Source organism: Pediculus humanus, genomic scaffold, assembly GCF_000006295.1.
Source record: "Pediculus humanus corporis 1103172107627 genomic scaffold, whole genome shotgun sequence".
Lineage (NCBI taxonomy): Eukaryota > Metazoa > Arthropoda > Insecta > Psocodea > Pediculidae > Pediculus > Pediculus humanus.
This window is the reverse complement of record NW_002987240.1, coordinates 82,558-108,381: the sequence shown is the minus strand read 5'-3', so window position 1 is coordinate 108,381 and position 25,824 is coordinate 82,558. Positions and strand designations below refer to the sequence as shown.

Here is a 25,824-nt window from a genome sequence, read left to right as displayed (position 1 = left end):
GGAGGAGAAGGTTTTTCGTTTCTCGCTTCCTTGTTAAAAAATCACGATTTCGTTGCTCCCTCTTTTTTTTTTTTTTTGGAATTTTCCAACAAGAGGCTCTTTTTTTTTTTAAATAATCATTTGCGAAAGGATAGGGAGCGGATTTGTCAGAGGGTAAAGTTTTTGAAAAATTTTTCGTGGGAGAAACAAGGAAATTTCGTTCGTTTTTGTAACAAATTGAATAGTAAGAGTCCCCCGTTTTAATTTGAGAATTTACGACGTGCTAACAATCGATAGAACGCCTGGCTTCTTTTTATTCTTATTCTTATTCTTCCAACCCTCTCGTATGCTTGAACGCCGCTTTCATTTTCTCTTTTCCGTTTTTCTCTTCTGGAAAAAAAAAAAAAAAAATTTTTTTAATTTGAAATTTTTCTATATTTCCATGTTTTTATAAATTTGTTTTTTTTTTTTTTGCAAAATTTACACGAGATATTTACGTCGTTTTTACGTTAAAAGTTAACGGAAATCGTTGATGACGCGCACACACGCGAACGTTGGGAAAACGATTCATATTTTTCTATCGCAATAATCGATGTTGTTTATATTAGATTTTTGTTTATTTTAATCATCGTATTGAATCCGTTGCTAAATGGTAATTATCATTATCATCATCATCATTATCGTCATCATCATCATCATCACCTTATCAAAATAATGAGGGAAATTGATTTAAGACTCCATTAGACTTGGCGCACGATCGTTAAATTTCTTTTCTCACAATTTGCTGGTGCTGGTTTTTCCCCCCTTCCTCCTCCCCCGGAGGAATTTTAGTCGTTTTATAGGTTTAAGATTAGTTGTGACGTCATTAGTATGACGCAAGGATTGAAAGGAAGTGAAGGCGTCAAAAAAAAAATAATGATTGAATGAGAAAAAAGAGTCGAGAGTTTGGTGAAGTTCGTCGATTGAATGAAAAATTCGAAAATTCAATTTTAATAATAATAATAATAGGTATAATAATAATGATGATGAGGAGAATTTTATAATTATTATTATTATTACTCTATCGCTTCTTCTGTCTCTCTTTTTTTTCCTTGACATTTTTGAATGTGCCGAAAGTTCCCTCCCTATTTTTTTTTTTTTTTGCATATCAAGAAATATCAAAGGTAAAATTTCTTTTTTTTCTTTTTAACGGGAAGATCAATGACCCAAAACATAAAAAGGAAAAAAAAGGAAAATTTCTAGAAATACAATATGAGATTTCGAATGGGGGGAAGGGGGCGTAAGTGAGAAAACATAAAATAAGAAAAAAAAAATTTCTTTTTCTTCTTATTCTTCTTATTTTCTATAAATTGAGTTAAAGCGTTATGATTATTATTATTAATAATTTTAAAAATTAAACTTTTCATACGGAATTTATTATCATTATTATTATTATTATCATTACTTTTGTGAATGTAATTCGTCTTGGAATTCTTATTCGTGAATCCTTTTTTTTTTTGTGCGTAACGCTCGAAACGTTAAAATATCAATAATTTTGTTTCTCAATCTTTTGTACGCGTATCTCTCTCTCTCTCTCTCCTCCCTCTCTCTCTCTCTCTCCTCCCTCTCTCTTTTCTCCTTCTGCCTCTTTTAATTTATATTTTTCGTATTTCTCCCTTTAGGTTATTCAATATTTATAAATTTTTTTTTTTTTTTAATGGCTACAGGGCCGAATATTAAAAAAAAAAAAAAAAAAAAAAAAGAGAGAGAGAGAGAGAGGGAGAGTGAGAGAGTGAGATGAAATAATTATTCTTTCGTTTTCTCGAGTAGTGGTAGTAGTCGCCTTCTGATGACACGTTAATAACGATTTTAAATCTGATTTTAATTAAAAAAAAAAAAATTTTTTTTTAAATTTTATTTCGTCGTTAAAAGTTTTAATTAAAAATAATAATAATAATAATGATGATGATGATGATGATAATAATAATAATCATTTGATTTTATGATTTTAAAAAGTTGAGTTTTGTGAATTGATGTTGATTTGATTTAACAAAAATGTTTTTTTTTTTTCCTTCTGTAATCGCGCCTGGAGAAAAGTTTTTTGCAATCATTTCAAACGATAATAATGATTATTATTATTATTGTTATTATTATTATTATTAGTGTCGTTTTGTTTTTGTTAATGAATCGTATTTGTTTTTATTTTCTTGTGACTGGAGGAAAACAACAAATTCCGGAAGTTTTACGTAATGCCATGATAACAACGTAATGACGAAACTAAAAACAAAAACAAAACAACGACAACAAACAAACAACAAACAAAATTTATACAAAAACAACAATTTTAATTATTTAAAAAAAAAAAATCGATGATAAGAAATAAACAAACAAAACGAAATCTGGAAAAGCGTAAAAAAAAAAAAAAAAAAAAAAAAATATTGAAAATCACATAAGTCGTCTTATACAAATTTTCCAGTTTTTTTTTCTCTCTCTCTCTCCCTTTTGCTCTCTCTCTCTTTCTCTCATAAGAAATCTATGGGATAATACGTTCGTTTAATTTTACACATAGTTTTTTTTTAACTTTGGTTGTGTTTTATCAGTTGTTAACTTTTAAAATTAAATCCGTTGGAACGCTCGAGAAATAAATAATAATAATAATAATTAATATTATTAATTATTTAAAAACAAACGGATGTGGTGTTCGTTTGTTTAATTAAAATTTAAACGTTATTATTATTATTAAGTAAATATATTTATTTATATATTTGCTCTCTGATCGTTTCCGGTTTTCGGTATCGTTTTTCCAAAAAAAAAAAAAAAAAAAACGCACGCATGTAAACGTAAAAAAACGTACGCGGACGCCCGTACAAACAAACACGTTTACGCAAAACTTATGTGAGAAAACCATGACGACGACGGCGCGTAAAATCAGCTGGCACCTGTAACCGTTCGTAGGAAATCAATAAACGAGAAAGAGAAAGAGAGTGTGAGAGAGAGATAGAGAGAGAGAAAAGTTAACATTTTCCTATTTTTATATCATTTCATTTTTATTTTTTATCTTTTACGTACATTTTACGTTTGTTTCTTTGTCTGTTTGTTTGTTTGTTTGTTTGTTTTATTTCCTTCTTTTTCTACTACTCATCATTGTTTTACAATTGATTTCTTTTTTTTTGTACGAGATGTTCTGTGCTCTTCAAATTAGAACGTTTCTTTCTACGACATTTTATTTTTTTTTCCGTTCATCGTCGTTTAAAAGGCGAACGGCTTTTTTTTTTTTAACTCTCGTACGAAGTCAAAAAAAAAAAAATTCAGGGAAGAAAAGATTTTTATTAAACTACATTCCATTCGTGATAGATCGTGTGCGTTCGTTACGAACGGTTCCGAACGGTGAAGCGTTCATTAAAAATCGACACGTAATAATAATAATACGAGCGAAGCACACAATAAAATATTTGATTTTTTTTTTTTTTATTTGCTTCCTTTTAACGTCAATCAAATAATTTTTCGCTCATATTTAAAAATTAATCCGCACGTTTTTACCGAATTAAAAAAAAAAAAAGGAACGTCGAAAATTAAATCGACGAACGTATTTCTCTCTCTCTCTCTCTCTCTTTTTCTCATTATTTTAAATTGTATTAATAATACACGTAAAGCGTCGGAGAAAGGGGGGGAGAAGAGAGGAGGGAGAAGGATTTCGTGTTACGTAAATTATTTATTATTTATTTATTTACTTATTTAATTTATTATAAATCGTGTGAGAAAGGATTTGAAACGTTCGTAGTTGGAAAATTCGAGTGTTTTTCTTTTTTTTTTTTTTTTTTTTGACGAAACGCGATTCCTAAACGATGATGACGACGATTTAATAATTTATTTACGCATCGTCGAATCCGTTGTGTGTTGTCGAAACCGTTCGGGGAACGAACGTGGCAAATAAACATACACGTTCGTTCGAACGATGTCTGAGATATTTTCCTCTTGAAACGGAAAACGTTTCGAATAAAAAAAAAGGAAATGAAAGAAAAAAATAAATCATAGAGTAAATAATTATTATTATTATTGATGATTAATGATCGTTGATGAAACGTTAAGTCCGAATGCAAGTCAATATATATTAATGATGCACGAAAACGTGTTGTGTGTCGTGGTATTAGAAAAAGTAGTTTTTTTTTATTTTTTTACATTCTAAAGTCACGCATTTTAACCCCGGAGGGGGAAAAAATTGGGTTTATATATATTTTATTTTTTTTGTTTGGTAAAATCTTTCCCGGTAACGAGGGGGAAGGTGTTTTCGTGATATCGATTAGCTTTTTAGGTGCCAAACTATAGTTTATAGGGAAAAAAACGGAAACGGAAGTGAAAAAAGAAAGAAAAGAGAAAGAAAATCGGTGGTTTGAAAAGAAAATTTTCTTTGCTAAAAGAAAATAATAAAAATAAATCTTAAAAGTTAAATGAGATTTTTTTTCTTTTTTTCTTTCTTTGTTTTTTTTTGGGGGAGGGGGAGGAAAGAGAGAGACAGTCGCGCACGCAAGAAGACAAAGATAAAATGATTGGAAAATTTTTTTAAAATTGGTTTTCATCTTGCGAACGTCCGTCCATCCGTCCGCCATTTCACAAAAATTAAATTTTTTTTTTCCAATCGGATAATTTTACTCGTTTTATCATTATCGTCATCATCATCATTGTATCACCACCACGGTTTGTTTGTTTATTTGTTTGTTTTTGTTCAAATCGGATTTGGCGCCATTTTTTTTTTTTTAAATTTATATTTCTTTTCTCTACGTCGAATTGTTTTGTTAATCTTTGTCCAAGTTGATTTGTATTCAAAACTTTGGGTTTCATTTTCGTTTTAGGTTTTTTGTTTTTATTTTTTATTCATTTTTTGTTGCTGTTGTTGTTGTGTTTGTTCGATTTCGAAACTGCCATTTTTGAAAAATTTATGGTTTTTTTTTTTTTGCGTCTCGTTTTTATTGTTTCGAAAGGAAGAAAAAGAGAGAGAAAAAAACACTTTTTCTCCTTCTTCTTCTTCCTTTTCTTTTTTGTAATAATTTAAAAAAGATAAAAAAAAAAACATTCGATAAGTTAAAGTCGTTTCTTTTTCTTCTGCTTTAAAAAAAAAAGGAAAAAATAAAAAGAGGTGATGATGATGATGATGAAAAATGAAAGGCTCAATATTGTTTTCCGATGGTTTTTGTTTTTTCGTTTCCTCCTCGTTCAAAAAAAAAAAAAAAATTAAGATGTTTGCTTGAAATTTTTCTTTTTTTTTTTTTTCGTGCTTTTCATCTCACTTTAAAAAAGAGAGAGGGGGCAGAGAGAAAAAGGGAGGGAAAGAGGGAGAAAGAGAGAGATAAGAAAATTGGTAAAATTTGGTCGCGAGTTAAATCCACCTCGAAAGTTTTAGTAAATGAGAAAAATCAAGTATTCAAGGGTCGTCGTCGTCGTCATCATCGTTGCACGGTTTTTCCATCGTCTTAAGTTATCATTATTATTATCATTATTGTGACGTAGAAAACGGAAGAAAAGCGTTATTAGTAATAGCAGACGATATTATATCGGATCAATTAGTTGGCGACGGAGAGAGAGAGAGAGGGAAAAAATAAGAAAAAATTTTTCTTTTTAAAAACATAGTAATAGAGATTTAAAACGTCAATAATATTTTTCGAATTAAGTTCCTCCCCCTTCCTTCCTTCCTCCCTCCTTTCCAATTTTCCCTTCGCCATTTTTTTTTTTTTTGAATTTCTTATTTTTCGGCTTCTTAAAAATTTTAATTTTTGTGAAATTATTTTGTTTATTATTAACATTTTAAAGAAAGAAAGGAAAAAGGATTTGGGGGAGTGGGGGGGCAGGTAGGGAAGGGTAGGGGGCAAGAAGCGGAACGTTTCGATTTTAATCTCCTTAATTATTCACATGAATCATTCAATCGATGCATTTAATGCATGTTAATTTGATTTTTTTTGTTTTTGTTTTTTCTTTAATGACGACTCAAAATTTTTTACTTTTTCCCATTCGAAATTTTCTTATGAAATAGGGGGAGAGAGAGAGAGAGGGGGGGAAGAAAGAAAAAGTTTGCGAAATTTCCATATGTAAAAATTAAAAGGTGGGAAATTTAAAACTGTTGAAATATGGCCGCGATTTCAACGAATTTGTTTTTTTTTTTTTTTTTTTTTTATTAAATTAAATTTGTTCGCGCGTGAGCGTATCGTCACGTCGAAAACCGTTCGAATCCGTCAACATATGCAACCGTTCAGATTCTGACAACATTAAAAAAAAAGTAAGAAAAATTTCGCGTCCATTTTATATACCCCCGCTCAACCGACCGAATAAAGAGTCCATTTAAATGTTTGGAAACTCTATATAACGCGAAAGTTTTGAAACTCGCGAAATTTTATTTTCAATTATCTTCTATTATATTAAAATTTTTTTTTTTAAATTCGGTTGTCGGATTACGAAATAACGAATTTTCATACGGAAAAAAAAAAAAAAATTTTTATAAGTTTTTATGATCGGTTTATTTATTTATTTTTTTTTTCTAAGCGGAATTTAATGAATTTTTTTTTTTTTTATTAAATGGCGACGAAATAAATAATTTAATAAATAAATAAATAAAATGAATGACATAATTTCGCGTTTTAATTAAATAAATAAAGTTAAAAAAAAATTAAAAAAGTTTTCGACGGAAAGAATGAAAGGGTTGAAAAATGAAAAGAAAGAAAAGAAAAAAATGTTAAAAGTCAATTACGTATTAACGAAGCAATTTTTTTTTTTTTCTATTTTTTCAAGAGAGTGAAAGAGAGAGAGAGATAGAGAGTAAAAGAAAGAAGTGAAGAGAGAGAGAGAGGAGGGGGGTAAGAATTTGAGAAGCCATATTTAAAATAAATAAAAAATGAAAGAAAGAAAATTCGGCAAGATTTTATTTTTTATTTTTAAAGGAGGTTTAAGATCAAGTGAACTTCCCTCCTCTTTCTTTTCCTCCTCCTCTCCCGTCCCTCCCCCTTTTTATTAAATTTCTTTTTTTTTTTAAAGTTATCAGTATTTGAAAAAAAAAAAAAAACTGAAAATTTGAAAACGGGAAGAATCAGGGGTGGAAGAGAGAAAACGGGAAAAACCTTTTGAAACCTTTGAAACCTTTCGATCAATTATTTACGATGTTGATTCGTTTTTAAACCTTTTTTTTTACCTTTCCATAAAAAAAGGAAAACGTGTAGGTTAGAAAAGGTTAGGCAAAGGTTTGAAAAGGTTGAAAGAATAATGAAAATGTTAATGATGATAATAATAATAATCACGAATGTTGTTGATATTATTATTATTATTATGGCAGAGATCAATAAAAAAATTTTTTTTTTTTAATCAGTAAGAAAATCGAACGGGGTTGAGGTGGGGGAGGAAAAGGTTGAAAAGAAAAAAAACGATAATAATTGAGTCGAAACTATTTTCCGGTTTCCCCCCCCCATCTCACCGTCAATTTTCGGTTTTTCTTTCGCGAATGGAAAAAGTTGAAGGTAAAACGAACGCGAAAATAAAAAAAAAAATTTTCGGCATATAAAATTTCTTCATTAAATTTTTTTTTTTTTTTGGCCTTTTACGATCGGCGTTCGGTGTTTTAAAAAAATGAACGTTTAATAAAATTGCTCGTTCGTTTTTTTTTTTCATAAACGAACGCCGGAACTCGAAAAAAAAAGTAAAAAGTATATAAATATAATTTTTTGGGGGGTTAGGGGCCTAATGCGTTCGATGAAAATTCGATTTATCGAACGGGCGTTCGGTTTATGATTTAAAAAAAAAAAATTTTACGCGTTTGATTTTTTAAACGTTCCACGTCGTCGTCGTTTCACCATCTTTTTTTCTGTGGGGGGAGAAAGGGGGAGAAGGGGGTCGTTGGCAAAATTTTTCACTTCCCGTCCCGTCTAAAAAAGTCCGAAGAAAAACGACTTTGGGGTTGTAAACTTTTGTCATGCCATCAATTAATATAACGTTTTATGACGTTTTATTTTGCTTTTTTTTTTCTTAAATAAAAGCAGAAGAAACTTAAAAACTGAAAAACTTTTTTCTTCTTTTTCTTATTCGAGTAAAGAATTTTCTAGACGTTTGTTTTTAGAATCATGAAAAGTTTTTGTAATTCTTACGGAAAAGAAAAAAGTTTTTGTTTCTTCCTTTTCAAAAAAAAAAAAAAAAGAAAATTTTTATTACAGCGTATACATATAAATATTTCCGAACGGTTATTATCATTATTATTATAAGAAATTTTTTAACATCCGCTTTATAACGTTTTTACGTTCGGTTTCCCTTCCCCCTCTAGGTTGCTTATAATTAACGAAAACGTTTAAAAGTTTTTTTTTTTTTAGGTGCGGAAAAACTTGACGATAATTTAAAAAGTCTTTTCCGGTTCTTTTTTGTTTTTTCTTTTTTTTTTTTCTCCAGCGAAGTTTTTAATTTTTTCTTTCTCTTTCTTCTTTTCTTCTTCTTCTTTTCTTATTCATTCTCCCCGAACGTAGTAAATTAATTATTTATCTTCTTCTTTCTTTTTTTTTTTTAATTTGTTTGTTGATTACGTACGTGCAATTTGTTTATTTCCGGTTTTTTTAATTATTATTATTTTTTAGAAACGCGAGCTTTTTTTTTTTTTTGTCTTCTTCTTTTCATTCTTTGTTTGTTTGGAAAGCAAGGAAGAGAGTGAGGGGGGAAGAGATCTCAAACGTAATCGCGGGTTTTTATCGGTTTTAATGCCATTTAGAAGTCATTGTTCACGAATTTTCCGAACGTTTTCACTCTTTAGCGCGAAACATTTGTTAAATGATGAGAAAAGGGAGAAAATTTTTAACACAAAAATCGAATATTCGAATCGTTTGTAAAACAAAAAGGAAAATTGCGTACGAAATCGTCACACAAACAAACGTACAGACAAACACAAACACACAAACGCGCAACATTCAATTGTTTCCATTGAGTTTACATTTAATCGTTTTTCTTTTGTTTGAAACAAATGTATATATACGTAATTCACGTGAATTTTATTGTGAGGTTAAAGGGAAACAATGAGAGAGAGAGAGGGGAGGGGAGGGGAGGAGGAATAGGTACTCCAGAAAAGAAAGAAAAAGATGGTGAAAAGCTTTTTGTTGTTCACATGATTTCGCTTGTATGTGAAGAGAGACGAGCGAGGCCCCCTCCTTCAGATTATAAAGAAGTTTTCTTAAAGAATGAAACGGTTTTCTCTCTCTCTCTCTAAAAGATAATCAATAATTAAACGACTTTGATAATAACGAGTTTTTTTTTTTTTTTGAAAAATGAAAGAGAAAAGAAAAGAAAAAAAATTGATGAATGGATTTATTTTACAAAAAAAGAAGAATAAAAAAAAAATAATAATAATAATAATAATAATAAGTCGTTAATAACATTTAAAGAAAATAATGATGATTTTGTTTCGTGACGTCAAATTTTATTATTATTACTATTATTATCATTATCATTATCATTACATCGTTTCCATTTTGGTTTTTTTTTTTTTTTTTTTTACTAAAAATTACGAAACGGAAAAAAAAGCGAGCACGTTAAAAATTTTTTTTTTTTTTTTAAATATTTTTAACAAGTTTTGTGTAAAAAAAAAAAAAAAAGAAAAGTTAATTTTTCCGAATCGGGAAAGAAAAGAGAGAGGGGAAGGAACGGAGGGGAGGGAAGGAGAGAAAGGGAGAGAGAGGGGAGAAAACAAGTATTCGCAAGTGTTTAATTAAAATTTCGTTTTATTATTATTATTATTATTATTATTGTTGTTGTTGTTGTTGTTGTTGTTATGATTATTATTTTACTCGTGTGTAAAAATTAATTTATTGTTTGTTAAACAAAACAAAACAAAACCGGAAACGAATGTCACGTGTTCATAGAATTGGAAAAACGATTTTTTTTTATTTAATGAAGAATCCGTCGGTCGGTCAATCGGTCAATCGGTTATCATTACAGTTACGATTTTTCTTTTGCCACGTCGTTGATGATGTCATTGATCGATCGATTGATCGATTGATTGATTGATAATCATCACTATTAGTTTTTTTCTTTTTTTTTTTTTATTAATTTTTATTTCTGCCATTATTATTATTATTGTTGTTGTTGTTCATCCATGTATTTTTTATCTACAGTGAGTTCAACGGTGTCCTGCGCTCCGGTTTTCGATCATCTTCGTACTTGCTTAAAAGGTAACCGACCCCATTTTGTCCTTGTAAAAAAAAAAAAAAAAAAAAAAAAAAAATTTGGGGGTTTTTTAAATTTTGCTTTTTTTATTTTCTAAGGTTGGTTGCATTGTCGAGCACAACAACAAGTCGGAAAGCTTTTTGGTTTTTTTTTTTCTGTTTTTTTTCTGGTTTTTTCCTTTTCTTTCGGGATGGGTTTATCATTATTATTATTTTTTTTTTGTTTGTTTGTTTGGAATGTAATTTTTGGGTTTTTTGGCTTTTTATTACGTATATAACTCATGATATCACGCATCATATCAAAATGGCGGTTGTTGTGTTTTTTTTTCTCTCTCTCTCTCTCTCTCTCTCTCTTCACTCCACATACACTTTATACGTATTTTGTTGTGAGCGTGGGCGTTCTTTTATCTCTCTCTCTCCTCTCTCACTCTCACTCTCTCACTCTCTTTTCGGAATAATTTTTTTTTTTTTTTCTTAAAAATTTTTATTTTGCTCAAAGGTTGATTTTGATGTTTTTCCATCGCTGCTGTTGCTGCTGCTGCCGCTGCTGCTGCTGCTGACCGTGCTTTAATTTATTTTTACTTTTTACTTTTTTTTTTTATTGCTTTAATAAAAAGAAAAAAAAAATTTTTTTTTTTTATTCTTGAGGGCAAATAAAAATATATATATAATTTCATCATGTGGAATTTTCATTTTTCATATGTTTTCTCATGTGTATTTATTTTTCTTTTTATTTTTATTTCATTTCGTTTCATTTTGTATTTAATTTTTCCTTTTTTCCTTTCAATTTCGCGTAAGGATTTAATTTAAAAAAAATATTAAAAATGTCGGATTTTTCTCATCAATTGGTCTTAAATAAAGAGAATTGATGCAAGCGTAGGTATCAGGTATCAGGTTTTGTCGTCTTGCGACAATTCTCGAAATTTTTTTTCCTCCCTCCCTCTCTTTCTTTCTACCCCCATTTTCCCCTCTTTTTTTTATAAAGGAAAAAAAAGGGATGATTTTTAATTTGTTTTTTTTTTGTTTTCTATGTCGCCAGTAACGAAATTAAGGGAGCATTGGGATGAAACAAATTCAAAAGTATTGCAGAGAAAAGCTCAACTCGACGCCATGTTGGGAGATTCTCAAAGGTACGAAGCGAAACGACAGGAAGTCGACGCTTGGCTGACCCGCATGGAAACGAGATTGGAAAGAATGGGAACCGTCGGACACACGGCTGACGTTTTAGAAGCTCAACTTCGCGAGCAAAAGGTAAATTTAATTATTATTATTATTAATATTAATTTTCCGGAGCGAAACGGTCGCGGAAATTTTTTTTGTAAATGATAATAATAATAATATGGTGGTGATCGAAGATGCGAGAGAAAAAAATTTCGTTTTCCTATTTTAATAATTTTTTTTCTTTTCCTTTCGTCGTTTGAAATAATAAAAAGATTTTTTGATTTCTTCAAAAGTGGATTTTCCGGGGAGAGGGAGGAGGGGGAAGAATGAAGGAAAATAGGTAACGAGGTGGTGATGGTAGTGGCGGTGGGGGGAGTTAATTACCTTTACGCCGCAGTCAAAAAATTTTTGAAAATTTATTATTTCATCGGGTCATTAACTTAAATTTCTCCCCCCTCCCTTCTTTCTTTTTTATGACGAATCGATTCGTTTTTTCTATTTCCGGTGAATACGTGAAAACTTTTCCTGTCGTTTTTTTCCAACGTGTCCCCCTAATTTTTTTTTTTTTTCTGAGGCCCTCGAATTCCGAGAAGTACACCCTTCCAAAAAGTCGTAAATTTTTTTTATTATTTTTTTTTAGGTAAATCTAAGAGAGAGGGGGAGGAGTGAGGGGGCGTAATTAATTTTTATTCGCCGTCTTGATATTTTTATTATTATTAAGATTATTATTTAAACAGACATGGAACCTCTTTGCTCTCCGATACGCCCTCCGATAAATTTTTATATATATATTTTTTTTTCGGTTGAGTGACGTTAATGGAAAAAACACGACAAAAATCTCCCCCTCCTCCCCACGAAATGTTTTCTTATCGCTTCTTATTATTTCCCTACCCTCCATTTTCGAATTTCGTTTTTTTTTTCGGGGTTAGGAGGGGGATTAAGCGTCTCCCTCTTCTTTTAATGTTGTTTGTCGTTATCGCGAATGTGAATGAATAAATAAACGTAAAAAAAAAAAATTAATAATAATAATAATAATAATAATAATAATTTTTTTAATCGAGTAATTAATCAGTAATAAAAAATAAAAAAAAATTTAATTTTCTGTTTTTTTCCAGTCGTTTCATGCTGAACTTCATCAATACAAATATCACGTGGAACTTTTTAATACGTTAACTCAAAAGTTGATAGCCGTTTATCAACAGGATGATACTACCAAAGTTAAAAAAATGACTGAACAAATAAATCAGCGTTATAACAATCTCAATACTAGGTGAGTTTTCCACCCAGGCACGCACCTACGCACCCCCAATTTTAATTTCGTATTAATTTGATTAAGAAAAGTAAGAAAATTTACCCAAAGATGCGAAGAAAATTTTTTTTTATAATTTTCCTTCCAAGTTTTTATTTTCTTTTTTTTCCTTAAGGGAAGGGGATAGGGGATGGGGGTCTGTGAAGAAAATCAGAAGAAACAATCAAACTTTTTTTTAAAAAATCGTGAAAGAAATAAATAAAAGTCATTTATATTTTCCTCTTTTTCATTTCAGTATCGTAAATCGTGGAAAATCTCTTCATTCGGCGATGAATTCGTTACATAATTTCGATAGATCGATCGATAAATTTTTAGCTTGGCTGTCAGAAACAGAAAGTTCATTAGAAGGAGTCGAAGCGGATGTTGACAGATTGGGAACGAGAAGAGATCAGGCTGCTCTAAGACAGCTTCTTCCACGTATAAAGGTACGATTGAAAATCATTTTTTTTTATTTTTTTGGAAAATCGTGATAAATGTTAGAGAGAGAGAGAGAGAAATTCTGATAAATTAAGACGAATCGATTTGATATTCTGTCGCCATCGTCATCCTCTCTCTCTCTCTCTTCTTCTTCCCTTTATCATCATTATCATTAATACGTTTAAAAAAAAAAAAAAAAAATTCACGTCACGGACATTGAATAAATAACGGGCGGAGATTTCGTTATCGTCGTCGTCGTCGTCGTCGTATTAATTATAAAAAATTATTCTTTTCATTTTTTTTTTACTCTTCCTCTTCTTCTTCTTTTTCTTTTTTATCTTCTTCATCTTAATTTTCTTAAGTTTTTGTTTATTTTTCAAGTTTGGAAAAAAAGAAAGAAGGAGAAGAAAAAGGAGAAAAAAAAGTAAAGTACGCGTGCCTAAAATTTATTTATTTATTTATTTTTATTCGATCAAAAATCTCATATGGGAATAATAAAAAATGAATGGAGGGAATTGGAGACCGGAATGGGAGGGAGGGAGAGACGGGAGATGGGGAGGGAAAGGGAAAAAGAAAGAACAGGAAATCGGATTATTTAATGTTTGTATTTATATATATATATATCCGTTTTACCAGATTTTTTTTCTCTCTCTCTCTCTCTCTCTCTCTTTACGAAGTGCTTTCGCGAAGTCGATTTTTTTTTTTTTTTTTACATCTATCATCATCATTATTATTGTTTTCGTGTTTGTTAATATTATTATTATTATTACGTTTTGATATATGCATACATGTATTTTCTCAAGTGGCGCGATGTCTTTAACCTCTGTGAAAACAAATTACATGTATGTTTGTCGTCTGGAAAACTTTAATTTTCGATTAGATTTCGAATTCGCTGTTGGAAAATCGTAACGAAAGCAACGACCTATATAATTATCATCATTATTATTATTATTATTATTATTATTATAAGTTTAGATTCGACGATAACGATGATGACGATATTAAATAAAATAAATTCGCACTAGCAGTATTAGTAGTTGTAGCAGAAAGTTACTATTATTATTATTATTATTATTTCACGCTTCGAGTTTGTTGCAAAAAAAAAAAAAAACAAAAATTGTTATTATTATTTTCACTTTTATTAATTATTATTATTAGTAGTATTATTATTATTATCGTTCGTTTTTTGTGCACGCGACACACTTTACGTAATTATTTCCACGCTTCCTTCCCCTTCCCTTCCCTCCCCTCAATTCGCACTGCAAAAAAAAAACAGCAAAAATGACAGAAAAATGATGATTGTAATTATTTTAAAGGGGGGAAAAAAAATGGAGGAAAGTATAGGATGGGGGAAGGATATAGTAAGGGAGACCTGAGGCCGGGGTCCGGGGGGAAAAGGCTCCTGGGAAAAAGTTGTTTTAAACGTTGGAAATCCATTTTAAATCCTTTTGCTTAAACATATTATAAACATATAATATATGTTTGTCCGTGTTGTGTTGTTCTTTGGTTATTATACAATTCATAATTCTCTGATTGTTTTTCATTGTGTGTGTTTTAAACATTATTTCATTTTGAATTTAAAACTCTCTACCTCTAGATTATTTTATAAATAATTGTACGTGTTTTCTTGTTTTACCTTTTTTTATAAAACTGGACGCCGTTGTTTTCCTATTGTTCGTTTGTTTGTTTGTTTGTTTGCTAGATACGGATTTGAAATAGTAAAGTTATTCTCGACGAAGAGAGATTTAAATTTTATCGTGGGATTATTTTTTCGTGGTTTTTCTCGATTTAAAAAAAAAAAAAATTTTTTCAAGTCGTTTTTAAACCAAGAATTTTTTTTATAAGCTGGGAAGGGGAGGGGGAAGAAGGAAGGGAGGAGAAAGAATGATAAAATAATAATAATGATAAAGAATTTGATTTCAAATCGATTGGAAAACTTTGTCGTATTTTTTTTTCTTTTTGAAAAATTTTAAAAATCGAAAAAAAATGAGTTTAATCGATGTAACATTATTATTATTATTATTATTATTATTATTATTATTATTATTATTATTATTATTATTATTATTATTTGTTTGTTGTTTTTTTTTCTGTAGTCTCAAAAGAAAAGAAACGGAAAAAGAATTAAATAATAGGAAAAGTGAGAGAATTTAAAAAAAAAAAAAATTAAATTTTCTTTAGAAGAAATCTTATTAACGTTTTTATCTTGTTTTCGAAAACGAGAAGAAAAAAAAATTTTCAGGTTTTTATTTCCCTTCCCCCCCCCCCGAAAAAAAAAGAAGAAAAAGAAATTGTTTGATTGGATTATAAATTTTTAATTTTATTATTTTTTTTCTCTCTCTCTCTTTCTCTTTCCGGCGAGGTTTGCTTGTTGTAGTTGTTATTCAAGGTAGTTATTTTACGGACTTTTTAATTAACGGTTCGAATTCTTAATTTTTTTTTGGTAGTGGAATAAGAAAAAAAAAATTTTTTTTAATACAGAATAAATAAAACGTTAGAGGGCGCGAAATGCATAGAGAAAATAAATCAAAACGCGGGTTTCGGTGACACCGACTCCATTTTTTTTTTCCCCCACCACAAAAAAAAAAAACTGACACGAATAATGAAGCCGTTCGATTGACTAAATTGTTTCATTCGAAAGAAAATTTTCCGGAAAATTGTGTGCTGCTTCCTTCCATTTTGTTTCTTTTTTTTCTTTCCTTCCCTCTCTCCCTTTTTCCTCTCTTTTTCTTCTTCTCTCTCTGTCTTTCTATCATTCAAACTTTAAAAAAAAAAAAAATATCCAAAAAAATGAAAATGTCTGAAGTGGAAAAGCAAATAAATAAAAACAAAAATAAAAAATAATAATAATAATAATTTTTTTTGTACGAGGTTTTTCTGAACAAATTTAAAAATTTAAACGTCACTTACAAAACCGAAATATTTAATTTTTATTTAGAAAGGTGGGGGGAGGTTTTTTGTAATCGTTTATTTCTATAAAAAAAAAGGTAACTTTTACGATTGTTCATTTATTATTATTATTACCTTTTACGTTAGAAAATTGTAATCGTTAAATTAACCGTTTTCGTTATTGTAAAATTTTCCTTTTTTTTTTTTTTCACGGAAATTAATTTTCCATAAGATCCCTACGTTTCACTAATGAGATTATCGTCGACAACGTAATAAAAATTTCCTTCAAGGCTTAAATAATTGTTTTTTTTTTGTTTTTTCAACCGATCGTTCTGCCATTTTTTTCCCTCCCCCCCCCCTTTTCGATTGGATACATTTTTGAAAATGTTTTTTTTTTGGCGCCATCGCGTTGCGTTCGTTATTTTTTTTATTCTGTTTTTCAACTATGAAATATTTTTTTAATTTGTTTATGAGGATTCGCGGTAATTTTCATCGAATCGAAATCGGATATAAAAAGAAAATTTTTGTTTTTTTTTGTTTGTATTTCATGAATGTGGAAAATGCGTTCACGAATTTATAGCGACATCTATGATGCTATGCACGAATCACTCCACCGCCTTTTATTATCGGTTCCGCGTCGGAGTTTTCCACGATTTTAGTTTCATTTTTTCACCGTTAGAGTGGGATTCGTCGTTTTGTAAAAGCGCCCCCTGCGAAAATCAATGAGCGACCGTTTTTTTTTTTTTTTTTCATTTTTTTTTTAAACCTCTCTTTCTCTCTCTCTCTTTATTTCCTTCCTTTACCAACTTTTCATTTTAAAAATGAATCGAAAAACCTGCGGTTTTTTTCTCTATTTTATTTTATTTTATTTTATTTTATTTTTGCGGTTTTTCAAAAAGATGGAGCGACGGGTTTGGAATTTGAAATTTGATCATTTCCGGGCAAGTCGATCGGTGGGTCTCTTTCATTAAAATCTTTTGAAATATGGTATCCTGTCTAATTTTATTGTTTTATTTTATTTCGATGGTGATGACGACGATCACAGGGTCTTAAATTTTTTTTAAAAAATGCAATATGATTTTATGACGTCACACCCGGAAAACCGAGATCTAGGTAAAGAAAAGTAATTATTATTATAATATGATTTTTTTTTTAATATTTGATAAAGTCTCATCCACTTTAAAAAAATTAATTAAAAAAAAAAAAAAAAAAAAAAAATGTAATTGAGTTTACGAACGACATTAATTTCAAAATAAGAATCGATTTTTTTTTTAATTTTTTCCTTTTCTCATGTTGTCGGATGCCAAATAAGGAAAAACCGTCTAGGATTCTTTTTAATAAAGAGAAAGAAAGAGGGAGGGAGGGGGAGAGAGAGAGAAAGAAATTTATTTCGTGTAAAATACAAGGTTTCAAAAATATTATTAATTAATAGTTAATTATCAAAATCCTCTCCAGTCGGAAATAAAATCGTTTTGTTTTTGTTTTTGTCGTTAATTAACGTTAATTCGGATTTTATAAAATTACACGATTTTAATTAAAAAATAAGAATTTTCCTTTTTTTTCGGTAAATGATTTGCTTTTTTTTTTAATAATAAAAGCCGCCATGTTTGGAAATGCATAATTAAAAACGTTAGTCGCGAGAGGAGTCGTGGCAAGAGAAAAACGTCGAAGGATTGCGTGCGCGCGCGCGCACAATTTCGCGCGTTTTCGCGCACAGTCCACGAGTAAGATAAAAAATAAATAAATTACGGGTAAAAAAAAGGAAATAATTTTCTTTTTTTTCTTTTCTTTTCTTTTTTTTTTTTGTCGAATTATTTCATTGATGTAAATCGAGTTTAATATATATAGATATATATCGTGCGACAATTAAAAAAAAAAAGGAAAAAAGTGGAAAAAAAATAATAATAATAAATCTTTTGACTTTTTCCTTTCGGATGATTTTAAAAATAAATTTTATCCGAATTACTTTGCGATTCTATAAATAAGTTTCAAATCTTTTTTTTTCTTTTTTCTTTTCTCTTTTCTTTTTCTTACTCTATGACGTGTCGGTCTCTAAAGGGTTGTAATTTTTCCTTTTCCTTTTTTTTTTTCGTTTTTGTTTTTCAAATTCATTTCGTTTAAATCTCGTCAATTTTTTTTTTTTTTTTAACTTGATGCCGGAAATTCTTTCCTTTAGCCGGAAACGATCCCTTTAACGTTGATATAGATAAATATTTTTTTTTTTTTTGTTTCGAAACCGGAAAAGAAATAAAAACTTTTTGACGTTGGAGTGTCAGGTCGAACGTTAGAAAATGAAAAAAAAAAAAAAAAAAATTTATTTTTTTTAATTATTATTATTTTATTTTGCTTAAATTGTTTTGAACTTTTCGGGAAAAGTTTAACGGGAAATCGTCGGGGGGAAGGGAAGGGGGAGGAAAAAAATAAGAAACTGTGAAAATTAATTATAAATGAAAACCGAAAAATTAAAAAAGAGAAAAATGCAATTTTTAATTAAATTAAAAATCCAGTTTAGGGTTTTTTTTTTTTTATTAAATATTATTTTCTCCAAAAAAAAAAGAAGGAAAATCTAGAAAATATTTTTATTAAAAAATAATAAATTATCATTTTTATTATTAATTATTTATTATTATTATCATTATCGTCGTCGTCGTCGTCGTCGTCTAACGTTTTTTTCCTCCAGTTTCATTTTTTTTTTTTTTTTTTATTCCATCAAATTTGTCATTAACATAAAAAAAAGAGGAAAATTCTGGAATTCTAGAAGTCCGTAAAATTTCAATTAGTATTTTTTTTTTTTTTAAATATTTTTCCCGCCAAAATGTTTTTGAAATCGTTCGTTATCATAATTCGTAGTCGTTCGTTTTTTTTTTTTTTTTAAGCAAACAATAAAAAAAAAAATTTATTAAATTTTTATTTTATTTTATTTGTTTTTATAATGATTGTCGAAGATTTTTCTTTAAAAAAAAAAAAAAAACTAGAGATTAATTGGTTGTTGGTTTGTGTTTGTCGGTCGTTCGGAGATTTACGTTCGTTAAAAATTTTCTATGAGAACGTGACGAACGTGAAAAAAAAAAAAAACGTTTTCAAACTCACTACGAGAGAACGCGATAAAATTTATTTGTAATCAACCGCAAAAAAAAAACTCGTAAACGTTTTCTTTATCCTTTTTTTTCCGGAAAATTTTTTTTTTTTTTTTTTAATACGAACGATTCCAGGACGATATCATATCGTTCGATATCGTTGAACGTTTGTAAAGAAGGGGGTGGGGGGAGAATGCACTGGAAAAAACAAAGGAATAAAAGGGATGGGTAGGTGGGGGGAAAAAGATTTAATCACGACAACCGTGCCTTGAACCTTAGAATAATGCCGGATTTTTTTGAAATGATAATAATGGCGATGATGATAATGCGTGGAAAAGTTTCTCTTTTTCCTCCCCCTGTTCCTCCCACGTCCCTCCCACCACGAAAACTGTCGCGAAATAATCTAAAAGTTATTCACAAAAGTTGGCGGGTTTTCATTCTCTCTCTCTTTTTTTTTTTATATATTTACGGCACCCTCAGGATGCTGCCTGGGAAATTTCATAAATTTATTATTTATTAACGGCTTTTTTTTTTTTTTTTATCAGCGTGTTTTTAAATTTTCCCTCTTAAAATAATAATAATAATACGAAAAGAGTGTGTCTGGATAAAAAAGAATTTTTTTTTTCTCTCACTCTTTTTAAATGCGAAGGTTATTGTTATTATTATTAAGTCGAAGTAAAAACTGGAATATCGATAAAAACGTTGATGTAAATTAAAAAAATTTTCTTTTTTTATTTTATAAATTTTCACCGCGATGGCGATGGCGGTGGCGGTGGCAATGGTGGTGGTGGTGTCGGGAGCGGTGGCGGAAGCCATGGCGGTGGCATTTTCCAACGTTGGAAACGGAAATGTTTAAATTATTTATCGGTTTTTGTTTTTCCTTTTTTTTTTTCACAATTCCTGGAAAAGGTTAATCGTTCGATATTTGTTCGATATTCATTCGATACTCGTTCGATATTTGTTCGATACTGTTCGATATTTGTTAGAGACTCGTTCGATATTTAATTGATACTTATTCGATATTTGTTTGATACTCGTTCGAGATTCGTTCGATACTCGTTCGATATTTGTTCGAAATTTGTTCGAGAATCGTTTGATATTTGTTCGAGACTCGTTCGATATTTATTCGATACTCGTTCGATATTTGTTCGATATTCGTCGAATAAGTTGGAGTGAAAATTATTTGCGTGTTTAACAAAAAAAAAAAAGGAGGGAAAGGAAAGATAAAAGAAAAAAGTTAAAACTGCGTCCATGGATGCGTGCGTGTTCCAGAAAGTGAAATTTTCTTTTCCCAACCGGCTTTTCTCTCTCTCTCTCTCTCTCTCTCTCTCTCTCTCTCTCTCACTCACTTTTTTAAAAGGTGTAAAAGTTAAGTAACGACGACTACAAAAAAAAAAAAAGAAAAAAATGAGGGAGATAGGCTCGCGTTTTTTCTTTTTTTCTTTACTTTTACGACGCGGCTGGAAAATTTTGTCCAAAAAAAAAAAAATAATAAAACAAAAAAGAAAAAGCTGAATTTTTTTTTTCCCTTTCGTTGTCGGGGGGAGAGTGGAAGGGAAGGGAAAGGGGATGGAGGTGGCGGTTTATGCGTGCGCGTGCGAACGAAAGAGCGAACGCTCTTTTTTTTTTACAACGTTAATTTATGTTTTGTTATTATTAATAATAATAATAATAATAATAATAATAATAATAATAATAATAATAAAATTTTACCAACGTCGTAATTGTAGTTTAAAGTTTTTTTTTTTTTCCAAAGCGTAGCTATCGTAATAAATATTGTAATAAAAATAAAAAAATTTTTTTTTTACATAAAATCGAGTTTTTCCATTCGGGTTTTGCGTATTCTCTTAACGTTCCTTATCTACTGCCACGTTGTTCGATCGTTTATCACGGTTTACACAAGTCAAATGGTATTATTATTATTATTTGTTTTTCCCTCCTTCCCGAAAAATTTTGTTGACGCCATTAATTAAAAAAAAAAGGAATTTTTGATTTATTCTTAACTGGAGGCTTTGGGAGGAAAAACAAAAAAAAATTTTTTTTCTTTCGGTTTATTGTATAAATAAGTTTTATTATTTTGAACCCTTTAAAATGTCAACAGTGAAAACTTTGTCGTAATGATAATAATGATGATGATGACGATGATGATGACGGTGTCATTGCTGGAAAAAGAGAAAAAAGCATAATTTAATTCCAGGTAAAAAAAAAAAAAAAAGAAAACTTTTGTGACACATTGACAGTTTTTGTAAAATTTTTTTTGAAATGTTAGATGATGAGTAGGGATAGGGTGCCGGATGAATGATTGACTGACTGACTGACTGACTAATTCACCAATTGAACGAAGGAATGAATGAATGAATAAATGGATTCAATTTTTTATTACTTATAAAATTAAAATGAAGCTTAGATCCGGAAAAAAAAAAATTTTTTTTTTTTTGTTTTCCAAAAATTTTTGATACTTAACGGAAAATGTTTGACTCGAAAAGGGTAAAAAGGTACGTGAAAGGTTTAAAGTTTTGTAAAAGGTGATTTAAAAGAGTGGGGAGAAGAAAAGTATAAGAAATAATTATAATACTGGAATGAAGAAGAAAGAAAGAAAGAAAAAAAAAAAAAGATGGAGTGGTAGGAAAATTTTAGATTTTTTATTATTCCCTTTTTTTTTCTTTCCCTCTCTCTCTTTCTCTCTCATTCTCTCTTTCTCTCTTCTTCTTTTTTCAGAATGTAGCAAAACAAAAATTTCATTTTTTTTTTTTTTTGTTTGTTTTAATTTTGTTGTTGTTGTTAAGAAAGAACCGGAAGGTTAAATTCAGTGACCTTACAATGAAATATTTGGAGGAGGAGTAGGTAAAAGAGAGAGAGAGAAGGGGGAAAGCGAAAAAGAGTAAGAGAGAAAGTCGTAGAAGGGGGGAAGGGGAGAGAAAAAAAAACACACCGCCTTGGTTATAGAACAAAGGTACGTCGGAATCAGAGCGGAAAAATCATGAATAATCACAAAGAGAAAATGGAAAAGATAGATTTTAAAGCATTTTACTTATTCAAATGATAAAAGACAAAAACAAAACACAAAATAACAGAGAGAGAGAAAGAGGTAGAGAAAGAGAGAGAAAAGAAAATGAGTGACGATATGTGGTGACGGTGGCGGTGGCTGATAACAAAAATTTTGTTTTACGTCACTACTACTCTTTTCTCTTTTTTTTTTTTGTTTTTGAGAAAAAGCTCATCAGTTTTATACGGTTAAAATTTTGTGTACATTCGAAATCACTTTTCCAGAGAATCCCGTCCACATACTCACACGCACACGCACATCCTGGATAATCCTGGATAATCATTCGGATTAACATTTAAAAATTTGACATTGATTAGTTAGTTAGTTGTTATCTCGTAGTTGTGGTATATTCAAACGTTTTTAAGTTTTTTCGTTCCAACCGATTTTTTTTTCTTTTTTTTTTTTTTTATTACACGGGGGCCTAAAATTCAAATTAAAAATTGTGGGGAGGGGTAGGATAGGGTGGGATGGGGAAAACTGGAAAAAGTTAATTCTGGATATGTAAATGTAAAAAAAAAAAGAATTTAATATCGGGAGTTTTTTGTTTTTTTAATTGGTTTATTCGATTTGGCATCTGGTTGAAGATAAGATCGTCATTAGCGTTTGATCCTTTTAATGTTATTACCGGGATACTATCTCTCTCTCTCTCTCTCTCTTTCTCTCTCTCGTGCGTGCATTTCCGGTTATGATAATAATAATAAAAACAAACATTTTAAATAAATAAAAAAATGAATGTGTTTTTTCCTTTTTATGCTTTTTATTTTTCATTATCGTAATAATAATAATAATTATTATTATTATTAAATATGAAAAAACGATCGTGTATCTCTCTCCTCTCTCCCTCTCTCTCTCTCTCTTTATCTCTCTCACCTTTCACTTTGTCGTTGACTCGAATGAATGTTTAATTTTGAAAAACGATTAAACCATGCGTGAAATAAAGCCCTCATCAAATTTTATATCATTTTATTTATTTTTATTTAAAAAAAAAAAAAAAAAATGGTGGTAAGTGGGGGGAAAAGGGGAGTGGGAAGAGGGAGAAGCTGAATGAATAACCAACCGCAAACGGTTTTTTTTTTTTTTTACTCGAAACGACTAAATTTATTATTATTATTATTATTTGCGTGATGTCTTGAGTTTTCATCGCACAAAAAAAGTTTTCCCTTTGCCCTCCTCCCCTCCCTCCCCGCGTAATTTTTTAATTGAAACCTTGTTCTTTGAGTGTGCGAGAGTTTCTGTAGTTTTTTTTTTCTCTCTCTCTCTTTCTCTCTGTACGTTTAAATTAAACGGTTGACGTTAGAAAGTGAATTAGTTGTCGTAATAAAAAAAAAAAAGAAGAAAGGAGGGAAGGGGTGGGGGAAGGATGGAGAAAGGATGGTAGAAAAAGATGGAGAGAACCTTTTGTTTTTTTTGTTCACATTCCAAAATTTCAAAAAAAAAAAAAAAAAAAACCTATTTTGCATTATTTTATTGTGTTCATAATAAACAAAAACATTTTCAAAAAAAAAGAGGGAGGGGGAGGGGTAGGGGTGGGAGAGAGAAAGGCAAAAACTTTTACTATCCAGCCAGTTATAAATCATAATATTTTTTTGTAGCTGCTACTACTACTATTACTGCTGCTGGAGAAGAAAAAAAAAAAAAAATGAAACAAATTTTTTTTTTTTTAATTTGCATTTTTTTTTTATCAGGCCAACACCAGAATTGAAATAGATTTAATCATGTTTTTTTTTTTTTAAATGGAAAACTGGTGAAAAAAAAGAAAATTTTTTTCCAGTAAATGTTGTTGCATGTTTGCCTTCTGCTTCTGTTGCGCCAAAATCTCTCCAAAAAGGTTTTTATCAAAAAAAAAAAATTTGCTAAAAAGAAACCGAGGAAGGGGCGGGTGGAGGGAGGGAGCAAAGATTAGAGTTTGTTATTATTGCGACAGGAAAAAAATAAAAAATTAATTAAATGTTTTTAAAGATTATCTTTATTATTATTATTATTATTATTATCATTATTAAATTTTTTCCAGTGAGTTGCCAGATTTTTCCGTTTACTGTCTGTCTGTCGGTTGGTTTTATATAATCGCACGAGCGCGATTAAAATTTTTCCCGGATTTTTTGGACACTTTGCCATCTCCTTCTCCTGTTGCTGCAGTTGCTGTTGTTGTTTCTTTCTTCTTCTTCTTCTTCTCCTTTTTCCTTTTTTGTCTCCATCGCGTTTTTCTGACATTTTTTTTTTCCATTTTTCCACTTTTTGATTTTTCCTCGCTCCATAGAATTTCTTCATCATCATTATTTTCTTGAAACTTTTTTTTTTCTCTCTCTTCTTACCCGATCTTAAAATTAATTTTTGGCGAGACACAATAATTTTTTCCCGCTCTTTTTTTTTTTATTTCCTCTTCCGTCCGTTTCCGGTTTTTTCGTTTGAAAAATGTTGGGGGAAAGGGAGGGGGTGTGTGTTTAAAATGAAACGATTCGAAATTTAACGTGGTAATTTGCAAAAAAAAAAAAAAAATTCGTAAGGGAGGAGCAGAAGGAGGAAGGAGGAATCGGTGAGGGGAAAAGGATCCTCAATCAAACATGAATTTTTTCGTTTTTTTTCTCTCCCTTCTCCCGCCCCCGAATCGAAAATAATAATACGTGACTTTTTTTTTCGTTAACAAACTTCGATACAGCTTACTAAACAAATTAAATTTGCATTTAAAATTTGATACCGTTTTTTTTTTTTTTTTTTTTTTGTACCTTTAGTATACGGAATATCAATTGATCCTTTCGGATGCTGAGCTTTTTTTTTTCCTCCGTTTTTAAGGCCGTTTTTTTCTTTTTTTTTTTCTCATTTTCAAGTAGGAGGCCGTTATTCGAATTTTGCTACGTGCGTGCCTACGTGTGCGTGATTGATTGATTGATTTGTTCTTTGTAAAACTTTAGGTAAAAAAAAGTAAAATTTTGCAAAATCAATTTATGAATTGCATTAAAAAAAAAAAAATGGAGGAAAAATTTATTTAAAAATGTAAAAAAATAATTAAAAATTTAGTTTGTAAATGTTGTTGTTGTTGTTGTTGTTGTTGCACAGGGAACGTTTGCGCCGTCGATTTCTCTTTTTCTCTTTCATTCCACGGGAGGGATTTTGAATCTCTCAAAAGTTTGCTGCTGCTCTCAGTTGCGTTTCGATTTTCTTCTTACACGATGGTTTCTTTTTTTTTTCACTTTTTAACTTTTACTTTTTTTTTTTAATTTTTTTTTTGATTTTTTAAATTGTTTTCTGTTATGAATGTGAACGTGTTGGTGAGTGTCGCGTCGGTCGGTGTCTTTTCGTGATTATGAAATGATAAAAAGATCACGAGGCGAAATATAGAGAAGGAGGGAGAAATATAATAATAATAATAATAATAGTTTTAATAAACGCAAAAGTTAGCGCGCGTCGGTTAATTACTCGTTTATTATTGGGCTTCTTTTTTTTTTTTTTTTTTTTTTTTAAATTAGTTGAATTAGCGTGTCGGTCGGAAGAACGAAAAGTTCAACGAATTCTTTGGTAAAAGTTTACTATTGTTATTATCATCATTATTATTATCTTCTATTTTTTTTCTTTTCTTTCCTTCGAGTCTCTTCTTTCGTCTTCGAGTTTGCGACGGTTTAAATATTTTATTTAGATTTTCGTGTTTCGTCTCGTCTCGTCTCTCGTCTTTGCACACGGCTCCGGGAAAACCGGATAAGGAAGTAATGTTTGAAACGTGCGAAAACAATCGTTTTAAAAGAACGATTTCGTTTGTTCTGTTTTCTTATATAAGATGATGATGATTTTTCGTGACAA

The 25,824-nt window shown here is 29.9% G+C and overlaps 1 protein-coding gene across 1 annotated transcript; it reads left to right on the top strand.

The window, feature by feature from the left end:
- Positions 1 to 10,063: 10,063 nt before the first annotated feature.
- Phum_PHUM253780 (uncharacterized protein) lies at positions 10,064 to 13,073 on the top strand (the record flags this gene model as incomplete). The annotated part of the gene is made up of 4 exons (XM_002426400.1): positions 10,064 to 10,139; positions 11,173 to 11,384; positions 12,410 to 12,564; positions 12,839 to 13,073. The coding sequence occupies 4 exons, from the start codon at positions 10,064 to 10,066 to the stop codon at positions 13,071 to 13,073; spliced, it is 678 nt and encodes a 225-aa protein (XP_002426445.1).
- Positions 13,074 to 25,824: the final 12,751 nt, after the last annotated feature.